At 39.1% G+C, this 14,501-nt stretch overlaps 1 protein-coding gene across 2 annotated transcripts in view; it reads right to left on the reverse strand.

The window, feature by feature from the left end:
• Positions 1–8,032, reverse strand: part of LOC145531419 (cytochrome P450 2C19-like) — a 51,945-nt gene extending 43,913 nt beyond the window's left edge. For both annotated transcript variants that reach the window (XM_081553866.1, XM_081553870.1), the window contains exons 1-3: positions 7,865–8,032; positions 5,311–5,473; positions 5,004–5,153 (exon numbers count right to left, since the gene is read on the reverse strand). In XM_081553866.1, coding sequence (XP_081409992.1) covers positions 5,004–5,153; positions 5,311–5,473; positions 7,865–8,032 — 481 coding nt within the window. The remainder of the gene's footprint in view (positions 1–5,003; positions 5,154–5,310; positions 5,474–7,864) is intronic.
• Positions 8,033–14,501: the final 6,469 nt, after the last annotated feature.

Genomic DNA, 14,501 nt, shown 5'->3' on the forward strand with positions numbered 1-14,501 from the left:
AATAAATGCTGGAGAGGGTGTGGAGAAAAGGAAACCCTCTTACACTGTTGGTGGGAATGCAAACTAGTACAGCCACTATGGAGAACGGTGTGGAGATTCCTTAAAAAACTGGGAATAGAACTGCCGTATGACCCAGCAATCCCACTGCTGGGCATATACACCGAGGAACCAGAATTGAAAGAGACGTGTGTACCCCAATGTTCATCGCAGCACTGTTTACAATAGCCAGGACATGGAAGCAACCTAGATGTCCATCAGCAGACGAATGGATAAGGAAGCTGTGGTACATATACACAATGGAATATTACTCAGCCATTAAAAAAATACATTTGAATCGGTTCTACTGAGATGGATGAAACTGGAGCCCATTATACAGAGTGAAGTAAGCCAGAAAGAAAAACACCAATACAGTATACTAATGCATATATGTGGAATTTGAAAGATGGTAACGATAACCCTATATGCGAGACAGAATAAGAGACACAGATGCATAGAACAATTTTATGGACTCTGAGGGAGAAGGTGAGGGTGGGACGTTCTGGGAGAATAGCATTGAAACATGTATATTATCATATGTGAAACAGAACACCATTCCATGATGCATGAGACAAGGGCTCAGGGCTGGGCAATGGGATGACCCAGAGGGATGGGATGGGGAGGGAGGTGGGTGGGGGTCCAGGAAGGGGAACACATGTAAACCCATGGCTGATTCATGTCAATGTATGGCAAAAACTATTACAATATTGTAAAGTAATTAGCCCCCAACTAAAATAAATAAATAAATTTATTAAAAAAAAAATCTAGTTCGAGAAGACAGGGTAAAAAGGTATTGATTAGGCTGAAATCTAGTTAAATAAAACATTTCATATTAATCACTTGGTTTGGTATAGTGTGCTGAATTATGATGTAGCATATTTTTTCAAAATATAAATATAGTGAGTATTAAGTAGCAAGAAATAATTGATACTGATATCTTTAAATAGTGCTGCCTTTACAGAGAGGGCTTCCCAGGTGGAGCTAGTGGTAAAGAGCCTGCCTGCCAATGCAGGAGACTTGAGAGGGAGACACAGGTTAGATCCCTGGGTCGGGAAGATCCCCTGGAGGAGGGGACAGCAACCCACTCCAGTATTCTTGCAAGGAGAATCTTATGGATAGAGGAGCCTAGTGGGCTACAGTCCATAAGGTCACAGAGTCGGACATGACTGAAGGGACTTAGCACTCACTCATGCCTTTACAGAGAACTCATGATTGAGGAAAACTTCACTGAGAAGGCAATGGAAACCCACTACAGTACTCTTTCCTGGAAAATCCCATGGATGGAGGAGCCTCGTAGGCTGCAGTCCATGGGGTCGTGAAGAGTCGGACAGGACTGAGCGACTTCACTTTCACTTTTCACTTTCATGCATTGAAGAAGGAAATGGCAACCCACTCCAGTGTTCTTGCCTGGAGAATCCCAGGGACAGCGGAGCCTGGTGGGCTGCCATCTATGGGGTCGCACAGAGTCGGACATAACTGAAGCAACTTAGCAACAGCAGCAGCAGCACTGAGATATTTCTAATGGACTGAAATCATAGATGACTTAGCTATTGGCCAGAACTTCAGGCCTGGGTCCTGGAATAACTCTCAGATGTGTCTGTGAGACTGAATATAAGAATATAGTTCAATTAAGTAAACACATATGATGCTTGTTTCATGCTCCATAAGGGCATAAGGAGGTCATTCCCACCCTGTCCGTTTAACAAGTATTCCCTGATGAAATGTTCTAAAACAGATAACCACATTTATGATACAGGAAAACCACTGCTCTCTCTCTCATGAAATGATTCAAAACTATTCTTAATGATTTCTGATATTAAAACAGGGCTCAGTTTTGAATTGACCAAGGCTAGATTTATGGGCCAGGATGTGATCTATTCTGGAGAAGGTTCCATGTGTGCTTGAGAAAAAGGTGAAATTCATTGTTTTGGGGTGAAATGTCCTATAGATATCAATTAGGTCTAACTGGTATATTGTATCATTTAAAGTTTGTGTTTCCTTGTTAATTTTCTGTTTAGTTGATCTATCCATAGCTGTGAGTGGGATATTAAAGTCTCCCACTATTATTGTGTTATTGTTAATTTCCCTTTTCATACTTGTTAGCAATTGCCTTATATATTGCGGTGCTCCCATGTTGTGTGCATATGTATTTACAATTGTTATATCTTCTTGGATTGATCCTTTGATCATTATGTAGTGTCCATCTTTGTCTCTTTTCACAGCTTTTGTTTTAAAGTCTATTTTATTTGATATGAGTATTGCTACTCCTGTTTTCTTTTGGTCTCTATTTGCATGAAATATCTTTTTCCAGCCCTTCACTTTCAGTCTGTATGTGTCCCTTGTTTTGAGGTGGGCCTCTTGTAGACAACATATATAGGGGTCTTGTTTTTGTATCCATTCAGCCTGTCTTTGTCTTTTGGTTGGGGTATTCAACCCATCTACATTTAAGGTAATTATTGATAAGTATGATCCCATTGCCATTTACTTTATTGTTTTGGGTTAGAGCTTATATACTCTTTCTGTGTTTCCTGTCCAAAGAAGATCCTTTAGCATTTGTTGGAGAGCTGGTTTGGTGGTGCTGAATTCTCTCAGCTTTTGCTTGTCTGTAAAGCTTTTGATTTCTCCTTCATATTTGAATGAGATCCTTGCTGGGTACAGTAATCTGGGCTGTAGATTATTCTCTTTCATCACTTTAAGTATGTCCTGCCATTCCCTTCTGGCCTGAAGAGTTTCTATTGAAAGATCAGCTGTTATCCTTATGGGAATCCCCTTGTGTGTTATTTGTTGTTCTTCCCTTGCTGGTTTTAATATTTGTTCTTTGTGTTTGATCTTTGTTAATTTGATTAATATGTGTCTTGAGGTGTTTTGTCTTGGGTTTATCCTGTTTGGGACTCTCTGGGTTTCTTGGACTTGGGTGATTATTTCCTTCCCCATTTTAGGGAAGTTTTCAACTATTATCTCCTCAAGTATTTTCTCATGGTCTTTCTTTTTGTCTTCTTCTTCTGGGACTCCTATGTTGGTGCGTTTAACATTGTCCCAGAGGTCTCTGAGGTTGTCCTCATTTCTTTTAATTCTTTTTTCCTCTCTGTTTCACTTATTTCTATCATTCTATCTTCTACCTCACTTATCCTATCTTCTGCCTCTCTTATTCTACTGTTGGTTCCCTCCAGAGTGTTTTTGATCTCATTTGTTGCATTATTCATTATATACTGACTCTTTTTTATTTCTTCTAAGTCCTTGTTAAACCTTTCTTGCATCTTCTTGATCCTTGTCTCCAGGTTATTTATCTGTAACTCCAATTTGTTTTCAAGATTTTGTATCATTTTCACTATCATTACTCGGAATTCTTTATCAGGTAGGTTCCCTATCTCTTTCTCTTTTGTTTGGTTTGGAGGGCATTTATCCTGTTCCTTTACCTACTGGGTATTTCTCTTCCTTTTCATCTTGTTTATATTGCTGTGTTTGGGGTGGCCTTTCTGTATTCTGGTAGTTTGAGGTTCCTCTTTATTGTGGAGGTTCCTCACTGTGGTGGGGTTGGACGGGTGGCTTGTCAAGGTTTCCTGGTTGGGGAAGCTTGTGTTGGTGTTATGGTGGGTGGAGCTGGATATCTTCTCTCTGGAGTGCAATGAAGTGTCCAGTAACGAGTTTTGAGATATCAATGGGTTTCGTGTGACTTTGGGCAGCCTGTGTATTGAAGCTCAGGGCTATGTTCCTGTGTTGCTGGAGAATTTGTGCGGTATATCTTACTCTGGAACTTGTTGGCCCTTGGGTCATGCTTGGTTTCAGTGTAGGTATGGAGGCATTTGATGAGCTCCTATCAATTAATGCTTCCTGGATTCAGGAGTTCTCTGGTGTTCTCAAGATTTGGACTTAAGCCTCCTGCCTCTGGTTTTCAGTCTTATTCTTACAGTAGCCTCAAGACTTCTTCATCTATACAGCACTGATGATAAAACATCTAGGTTAATGATGAAGTTTATCTACAGTGAGGGACACCCAGAGAGGTACAGGGAGTTATGCAGAGAAGAGAAGAGGGAGGAGGGAGACAGAGGTGACCAGGAGGAGAAGAGGGGACTCAAAGGGGGAAAGAGCAAGCTAGCCAGTAATCCCTTCCCTATGTGCTCTCCACAGTCTGCATCCCTCAGAGATGTTCACGGAGTTACACAGAGAAGAGGGAAGAAGGAGACAGAGGTGGCCAGGAGGAGAAAAGGGGGAATCAAAAGGGGAGAGACAGATCCAGCCGGTAATCAGTTCATTAAGTGTTCTCCACAGGCTGGAACACACAAAGAGATTCACAGAGTTGGGTCGAGAAGAAAAGGGGGTGGGGAGAGATAGAGGTGACCTGGTGGAGAAAAAGGAGAGTCAAAAGGGAGAGAGAGCAATCAAGCCAGTGATCTCACTTCCAAGTAAAAATGGGTACTGAAGATTGGGCTCTTAAAGATACAAAGTTGATAAATACCAAAAAGCAAAGATTAAAAATCTAGAATAGAGGTTAGATTTTCAAAAATATAATATTAAAAAGAAAAAAGAAAAAGAAGAAAAAAAAGAGTCAAAAAAATTATAATATATATATATATATGAAGTTTGCTTTAAAAATAGGGTCTTTTGGGTTGTTTTTTTTTTTTGGCAAGGTAACAGTGGGTTATAAAAATGAAAATTGAAGGAGTAATAAGGGACTTAAAAATAAAAAAAAAATAAAAAATAAAAATAAAACAAGGCTCAGGAGACACTACGAATAAATGACCATTTGTAACCACACAGTATGTGTAATCATAGAACTCCACACATAGCAAGAATAGATACACCAAAGCCCACGTGGTTCTCTGCTTCAAACCCCCTCTCCTCCACATGAGGGCTAACAATCATGACACATAGGAAAGACGTGGCCCATCCTGAAATGTTTCCAAGGGGCATCATTGGAGAGAGAGAAGACTATTAAGGATAGAATTACAGAGTGTAGAATTGCTTACCACTGGTTTTTCTCAACTCCTCCACCAGGCAGCGTGCTTCCTCTTGAACTCGGTCCTCAATGCTCCTCTTCCCCATCCCCAAATTTCTCAGGGTCATGAGGGAGAAGCGCCGGATCTCCTTCCATGTCTTCCCATTGCTGAAAAGTATTCCTACCAGGAGGAGAAACAGAGACTAGGAGGGAGGTCCTAGGAAAGGAGAAGTAAGCTGACACTTGGCAGCCTCCCACATGGACCAAGTTCTGCAAGAGAGATCTTCAAATTCCTGTTTCCATCCTGCCCACTCCCATTGCCAAAGCTTAACACATACCATTTCCTTTATTAGCTCTTTCAGCCAACGGAAACACGCCTCTTCCAGAAAACTCCTCTCCCAGATCAATCAGGGCTTCTTTCACGGCTTCATATCCATGCAAGACCACGATGGGCTTCATGCCGAAATACACAGTGAACACAGGGCCATAGACTTTTGAGAGCTGTGAAGGGAGGTACACATAATAGCAAAAGAAGTCAATATTTGAAACTATATTGTACCTGAGGCAGAATGTATTATCATCCTACTATTATGCTTTCATTCTGCCACATGCAGCCTAAATATTTCTGAATTTAATACATAAGTATGATGGTAATTGTTATCATTTCCATTAACGGATGATCTGTTATGCTAGGCAATGGCCCAAGTAACTGGTACCCAGATTACAATTAATTCTCATATCAGCACCTTCAGCAGGTTTATTTGCCCGGCTTACAAATAAGGAGCACATCATGTGAAATGCCGGGCTGGATGAAGCACAAGCTGGAATCAAGATTGTCAGGAGAAATATAAATAACCTCAGATATGCAGTGACACCACCTTTATGGCAGAAAGCGAAGAGGAACTAAGGAGCCTCTTGATGAAAGTGAAAGAGGAGAGTGAAAAGCTAGCTTAAAACTCAACATTCAAAAAACTAAGATCATGGCATCCTGTTTCATCTCTTCATGGCAAATAGATGGGGAAACAATGGAAACAGTGACAGATTTTATTTTCTTGGGCTCCAAAATCACTGCAGATGGTGACTGCAGCAATAAAATTAAAAGATGCTTGCTCCTTGGAAGAAAAACAATGACCAACCTAGACAGCATATTAAAAAGCAGAGATATTACTCTGATGACAAAAGTCTATCTAGTCAAAGCTATGGTTTTTCCAGTAGTTATGTATGGATGTGAGAGTTGAACCATAAAGAAGGCTGAGTGCTGAAGAATTGATGCTTTTGAGTTGTAGTGTTGGAGAAAACTCTTCAGAGTCCCTTGGATTGCAAGAAGATCAAACCAGTCAATCCTAAATTAAATCAACCCTGAATATTCATTGGAAGGACTGATGCTGAAGCTGAAGCTCCAATGGTTTGGCCACCTGATGCGAAGAGGTGACTCATTTGAAAAGATCCTGATGCTGGGAAAGATTGAAGGCAGGAGAAGAAGGGGACGACAGAGGACAAGATGGTTGGATGGCATCGCTGACTCAATGGACATGAGTTTGAGTAAGCTCCGGCAGATGGTGATGGACAGGGAAGCCTGGCATGCTGCAGTCCACGGGGTTGCAAAGAGTCGAACACGACTGAGCAACTGAACAACAACAATAAATAAGGAAACAGGTTGGGGAATTCCATTTCCTTTCCAGCATCCCATGACTACTACATAGAAGATTTAAATTTGAAATTCTTATTCACCTTCTGATCCTTAAGGAGCAATGCGTCAATCCCCGAGGCCCACCTTTAAACCATCACCTAGCTGACTGCTTCAGAACCATGTGTAGGGTCCTTACAATGGGAATTCGTATTCCCTAGCACTATGATGAATACTAGAATTCCATATTTTAAAAAATGAATTCAGATAACTCTAATGCCCAGCTTAGTTTGAGATCCACTGGTGTCACTAACACAGAAAGGGAGGAAGCATCATAGAGGCAGCCTCAGGACATGCATAGCTCATGGAGGAACAACATCTTCCATCCTGCAGTATTTACAGCGTACAGACAGCATCTTCCTGCAGAATCCAAATGAGTGCTGCTGCCGCCAGTGGGACCCTGACTGGTGACTTCTTTCTCTCATTCACTCATGCTTGCGCTGAATGCAGAGCTATTTCCTTAATACTGAGCACAAGGTACTTCTTCAGAAAAGTTCTATTTTCATGGCCATCTGAACAAAACACACAGCTTATATAGTAAAAGACTTCTCCAAGGAAATCTCTAATCACAAAACACTTATCATTTACTTTCAGTCCCAAACCACAGCAAATGGCTGTGAAACAAAGAAGGGAAGTAACACTTGCAGCTTTTGCCACTTTATTATTTTGATTCTATTACATGTGCAAAGACAAATATTTCTCTGCTCACAAAACACATTACTTAGTTTCTATACTTATGACAATGATAGGCCAGAAAAGACAACAGAAATACCAGAATTTACAGGGAGTAATTTGCTGATCTGTTTTAACAATGTGCCCAGGACTTCCCTGGTGGTCCAGTGGTTAATAATTCACCTGTTGAAAGTTTAATTCCTGGTGCAGAAAGATTCCTTATGCCACAAGGCACCTAAGCCTGTTTTCCACAACTCCTGAGCCCATGTACCATAGAACCCATGCTCCACAACAAGAGAAGCCACCACAATGAGAAGCCTGTGCACCGCAACTAGAGAGCAGCTCCAATCTGCCACAACTCAAGAAAGCTTGTGTGCAGCAAGGAAGACCCAATGCACTCAAAAATAGATAAATACAAATTAAAAAGTAAAAGAAAAAAAACAATGTGCCCAGAGAAATATATATTATTTTTAAAACTGGACTTAATTTACTTACCCTTTTCAAGCCACTGGAAGAGCATAAAGTCTACTTACATTGGTTAAAGATTTGCTGATGTTCCTAATATCTAACTGTAAGATGTTTCCAAGAATCGGGAGAGGAGTGGGGCCCGGTGGGAGCTTCCCTTTCCCAGAGCTCTGTTTCCAGAGTGAGAGGAGAAGCAGACAGGAGAGACAGAGCACCAGGACCACAGCCAGATCCATTGATGCCTTCTCTTCTTACTCAGAGGACTGTGAGCCTGAAATCTAAGTCCCTGCTGATTCAATACGGGTCTCTCCGAGGACTAAAGATATCAATCAATCACATCCACTTTATACTCTATTCTGAGTGGACTTCGGCCACTGATAAAGATAAAATTAAAGTGTCCTTTAGTCTTGTTTTCCCTCCAGTAATGACTTTGGAGATTGTCATTTACTTGTACTGGGCAGGGATCCATGTTTGATAATTAAAAAAAAAAAATTTCACTGTGCAGTCAGGATTGAGAACCACTGAAATAAATAATTTGATGCCAAAAAACAGCTCAAATCTCTGGATTCAAGTCAATGATCAGTTGCAGATTTATGACTTTGAAGACAATCAGTGTATTCTATGCCATTTTTATTTATTTATTTATTACCAAATTAAGCAAGTTTATTGGAGTACACTTGATTTACAAATGTTAGTTTCAAGTATACAGCAAAGTGAATAGGTTATACGTATACATATAACCACTCTTTTTATCCTTTAGATTATTTTCCCATATAGACAATTATAGAATATTGGGTAGACCCCCGTGCTATACAGTAAGTCCTAATTAGTTATCTTTTTATTTTAAAATATTTTTAATCCTTTACATTATCAAAGTATAATACCACATTTATAGGCGACTTGGAAAATACAGAACAAATTTACACATAGCTCCACTGCGTTTTGCAATTATTTTTTTTAAGTAGGTAAATTAAGATTTTTATTTGGAGTTTCAATATCAAACTCGCAAAAATTAATAGAATGAATAGAAAGAAAAGTAGAAGTATATAGTAGATCTGAAAAGCACTATGAACCAATTCAACACAGTTAGATTTATACAATTTTCACACAATAGCAGGGTACAAATTCTATTCAAGTTCCCATATACTGTAAACCAGGAAACAATGCAACATATCCAGGGGCATAAAACAAGGTGCAAAAATTTCATGATCTAAAGATATTGAAATCATACAGAGTGTATTCTCTTACCACTATGGATTATGTCAGAAATCCATATCAAAAGATATGTTTGAATACCCCGCATATTTTCAAGTGCAATGTGACATTTATCAAGACAGATCTTTGACTTAGCCACTGAAAACCTTAAAAAGGTTAAAAGAAAAAAAACACAGAGGGTGATTGAAGGGAAGAAAGCATCTAAATGCGAAATTAATATCAAGGATACTTTAACAACTCCAGGTATCTGGATATTAAATATCCACTCTTAAATGATGGGTATATCTAAGAAGCCATAACAAGGAAAATTAGAAAATATTTGTAATGGAATAAAAATGAAAAGAGCATTTATCAGAATTTGCTGCATGCAGCTGAAGCAGATCAAGGCAACTAAATACAATGTGGAATCTTGAATAAGGTATGAAAACAAACAATGGACACTAGCATAAAATTTTGTGAAATTTGAACAAAATCTGTACTTTAGTTAATACTGTGCTGTGCTGTGCTGAGTTTTGCTGAGTTGCTCAGTCATGTCCGAGTTGCTTTGTGAGCCCACGGACTGTAGCCTACCAGGCTCCTCCCTGTCCATGGGGATTCTCTAGGCAAGAATACTGGAGTGGGTTGCCATGCCCTTCTCCAGGGGATCTTCACAATCCAGGCGTCAAACCCAGGTCTCCCGCACCGCTGGCAGATTCTCTACGTCTGAGCCACCAGGGAAGCCCAAGAATACTGGAGTGTGGAGCCTATCTCCAAGGGATCTACCCAACCCAGGAAAGAACTGGGGTCTCCTGCATTGCAGGCAGAATCTTTGCCAGCTGAGTTACCAGGGAAGCCCAGTTGATACTGGGCTTGTTAATTGTACCACATGTTAATTTCCTGTTTTGTTTTTGTTTTTTTTTTTAAAACATAGTATCTATTTACCATTTTTCAGAATTGGGTTAGAAGTTTCAAGCCTCATTAGAAATTTTTTAAAAATCACTAAGTTAATAAGATTTCTAGACTTTCAGCAGTAATACTTGATGCCAGAATAAATGGAATTATACCAAAGGTTTAAGTGAATATAAATTAGAATTCTAGCATTCTATTCATACATAGTAAAACAAGTGGAACCAAAATGTCATGTATTTTTTAGCTAAGCAAAAATTCATAAATTTCTAAAATGTATATATTATATTATACATATATAAATAAAAGTTTTTCTGCTACATTTGGTAAAGGTTTGAGAAAGAACAACAACAAAACCAGAAAAATTAGAAAACATAAACTAAATGAAATAGGAGCACTGAATATGAAAGAGAAAATGAGAAACAAACTAGATAAAAACAAAAGATTATCATATAATCCAGTTACTTTTAAACATGGCTGCTCACTAGAATCACATCTGGAACTTTGGAGAAAAAAACAATACCTAAGCATTTGCATTTTTCAAAAAATTCGAAGATAATTCTAATGTGCATCTGAATTTGAAAAAGTGATTACAGGTTTTTTTTATTAAATGGTAGTTTTAGTGATATCAGTTCAGTTCAGTTCAGTTCAGTCGCTCAGTCGTGTCCGACTCTCTGCGACCCCATGAATTGCAGCACGCCAGGCCTCTCTGTCCATCACCAACTCCTGGAGTCTACCCAAGCCCATGTTCATCGAGTCGGTGATGCCATCCAACCATCTCATCCTCTGTCGTCCCCTTCTCCTCCCGCCCCCAATCCTACCCAGCATTAGGGTCTTTTCCAATGACTCAACCCTTCACATGAGGTGCCCAAAGTATTGGAGCTTCAGCTTCAACATCAGACCTTCCAATGAACACCCAGGATTGATCTCTTTTAGGATGGACTGGTTGGATCTCCTTGCAGTCCAAGGGACTCTCAAGAGTCTTCTCCAACACCACAGTTCAAAAGCATCAATTCTGCAGCACTCAGCTTTCTTCACCGTCCAACTCTCACATCCATACATGACCACTGGAAAAACCATAGCCTTGACTAGACGGACTTTTGTTGGCAAAGTAATGTCTCTGCTTTTAAATATGCTATCTAGGTTGGCCATTACCTTCCTTCCAAGGAGTAAGCGTCTTTTAATTTCATGGCTGCAGTCACCATCAGCAGTGATTCTGGAGCCCAAAAAAATAAAGTCTGACACTGTTTCCACTGTCTCCCCATCTATTTCCCATGAAGTGATGGGACCAGATGCCATGATCTTAGTTTTCTGAACGTTGAGCTTTAAGCCAACTTTTTCACTCTCCTCCTTCACCTTCATCAAGAGGCTCTTTAGTTCTTCCTCACTTTCTGCCATAAGGGTGGTGTCATCCGCATATCTGAGGTTATTGATATTTCTCCCGGCAATCTTGATTCCAGCTTGTGTTTCTTCCAGCCCAGCGTTTCTCATGATGTACTCTGCATGTAAGTTCAATAAGCAGGGTGACAATATACAGCCTTGACATACTCCTTTTCCTATTTGGAACCAGTCTGTTGTTCCATGTCCAGTTCTAACTGTTGCTTCCTGACCTGCATACAGGTTTCTCAAGAGACAGGTCAGATGGTCTGGTATTCCCATCTCTTTAAGAATTTTCCAAAGTTTATTGTGATCCACACAGTCAAAGGCTTTGGCGTAGTCAATAAAGCAGAAATAGATGTTTTTCTGGAACTCTCTTGCTTTTTCGATGATCCAGCGGATATTGGCAATTTGATCTCTGGTTCCTCTGCCTTTTCTAAAACCAGCTTGAACATCTGGAAGTTCCCAGTTCACGTATTGCTGAAGTCTGGCTTGGAGAATTTTGAGCATTACTTTACTAGCATGTGAGATGAGTGCAATTGTGCAGTAGTTTGAGCATTCTTTGGCATTGCCTTTCTTTGGGATTGGAACGAAAACTGACCTGTGGCCTGTGGCCACTGCTGAGGTGCAAATAGTCCAGTTAAAAAATAAATAAGTCCTGATGATGTAATATAGCATGATGACTATAGTTAATGACATATTCCCTATTTGAATTGCTAAGAGAGCAAATCCTAACATTTACAAGAAAAAAATCTGTAACTATGTGTGATAATAAATGTTAATTATATATATTGTGGTAATCATTTTTTATTATATGCATATATTGAATCATTATGTGGCACCATAATCTATAACTAATATGTTATATGTCCACTATTCTCAACAAAAACTTTGTATGTGGTACAAGATGTTGTACATTTGAGATGCCAAAACACAAATACATTGAATGAGAAAGAAGGAAGGAGATTTTGCAAATTATGAGCAGCCAAATAAAGCAAGACTGGCTGTATTAATGTTAGAAAAAATTTTTATCAAAAATAGTCTAAAGGGACCAAATAAGAATGGGATGTTTTACACTGGACTAAGAAAGGTGAATTCATCAAGTCATGTAATTATAAATATGTATTCATCAAGCAACAGAGCCCCCAAAATATATGAAGCAAACATTTATAGAATTGAAAGGATAAATGGAGAGTTCTACAATAACAGTGGGAGATTTCAAAACTCAGCTTTCAATAATGTATAGTTGCTGCTGCTGCTGCTGTCGCTTCAGTCGTGTCCGACTCTGTGCGACCCCATAGACGGCAGCCCACCAGGCTCCTCTGTCCCTGGGATTCTCCAGGCAAGAACACTGGCGTGGGTTGCCATTTCCTTCTCCACATACAGCCTAAATATTCCTGAATTCAATACCTAAACATGATGGTGGTTGTTACAGCTTCCACTAACGGATGAACTGCAATGCCAGGCAATAGCCAAAGTAATCGGCACACAGATGACAACTAATCCTCATATCAACACCTTCAGCAAGTTTATTTGCTCCACTTATAAATAAGGAAACCATGGTCAAGGAATTTCATTTCATTCCAGTGTCCCAGAGTTACTGCATATAGAGGATTGAAATTTGAATCTCTCCTTGTTCAACTTCTGATCCTTGAACAATATATGATTCCTCAAAGCCCACCTTTAAACCAACACCCAGCTAACTGCGTCAGAGTTATATGTAGAGTTGTTCCCATGAGAATTCTCATTCTCCAGTCCTGTGATGAATGCTACAATTATTTTTTGAAGGAGAGTTGACTTGTAGTACTATTATAAAACTACAGTACTAGTTTCAAGATTACAGCAAACTGATTCAGTTTTATATATATATTATGTATACATATATATGTATATGTTTATATATATATATATACACATATCTTACAGTGTATATCATACATGTATATATGATTCAGTTTTATATATGTATACATACATATACATGTATATACATACATACACACATATAATATATATAATACATAAATATAAAACATGTTATTTTTCAAATTCTGTTCCATTATAGGCCATTGCAAAATATTGAATATACTACAATTCTATATTTTAAAAAATAAGTTCAAATAGTTCTAACGCCCAGCCTAGTTTGAGATCCACTGGTGTCACTAACACAGAAAGAGAGGAAGCATCATAGAGGCAGCTCCAGGACACGCAGCATCTCATGGAAGAACAACATCTTCCATCCTGCAGCATTCACAGGGTACAGACAGCAACTTCCTGCAGAATCAAAATGAATGCTGCTGCCTCCAGTTGGACCCTGACTGATGACTTCTTTCTTTCACTCACTCATGCTGGTCTTGAACACAGAGCTATTTCCTTAATACCGAGCACAATGTGCTTCTTCAGAAAAGTTCTGTTTTCATAGAATTGATCATCTGAACAAAATATACAGCTTATATAGTGTACATCTTCCGCAAGGAACATTTATTATTGCCAAGCACTTCATTTACCATTTACCTTCAGCCCCAGGCTGTGAAATAAAGAAGAGAAGCATTTAACTTTTGACACCTTATTATTTTGATTGCTCTATTCAAAGAGCTAAGTGATCCTCTACTTACAAAACACATTATTTTGTTTCTCTATGACAATGACAGAGCTAAAAAAAAAAAAAAACCCCAAAACAGGAGAACTATCAAAGTTTATGCATATATATATTATTTTTTTATTTTGGCTTAATTTACTTACTGTTTGCAAGACACTGGAGGAGCTTACAACCTACTTACATTACTTAAGGATTTGCTGATATTCTTTTTTTTTTATATATAAATTTATTTATTTTAGTTGGGGGCTAATTACTTTACAATATTGTAATAGTTTTTGCCATACATTGACATGAATCAGCCATGGGTTTACATGTGTTCCCCTTCCTGGACCCCCCACCCACCTCCCTCCCCATCCCATCCTTCTGGATCATCCCATTGCCCCGGCCCTGAGCCCTTGTCACATGCATCGAACATGGAATGGTGTTCTGTTTCACATATGATAATATACATGTTTCAATGCTATTCTCCCAGAATGTCCCACCCTCACCTTCTCCCTCAGAGTCCATAAAATTGTTCCATGCATCTGTGTCTCTTATTCTGTCTCGCATATAGGGTTATCGTTACCATCTTTCAAATTCCATATATATGCATTAGTATACTGTATTGTTGTTTTTCTTTCTGGCTTACT

Source organism: Giraffa tippelskirchi, chromosome 2 (genome assembly GCF_054371585.1).
Source record: "Giraffa tippelskirchi isolate mGirTip1 chromosome 2, T2T-mGirTip1v1.2.pri, whole genome shotgun sequence".
Classification (NCBI taxonomy): Eukaryota; Metazoa; Chordata; class Mammalia; order Artiodactyla; family Giraffidae; genus Giraffa; species Giraffa tippelskirchi.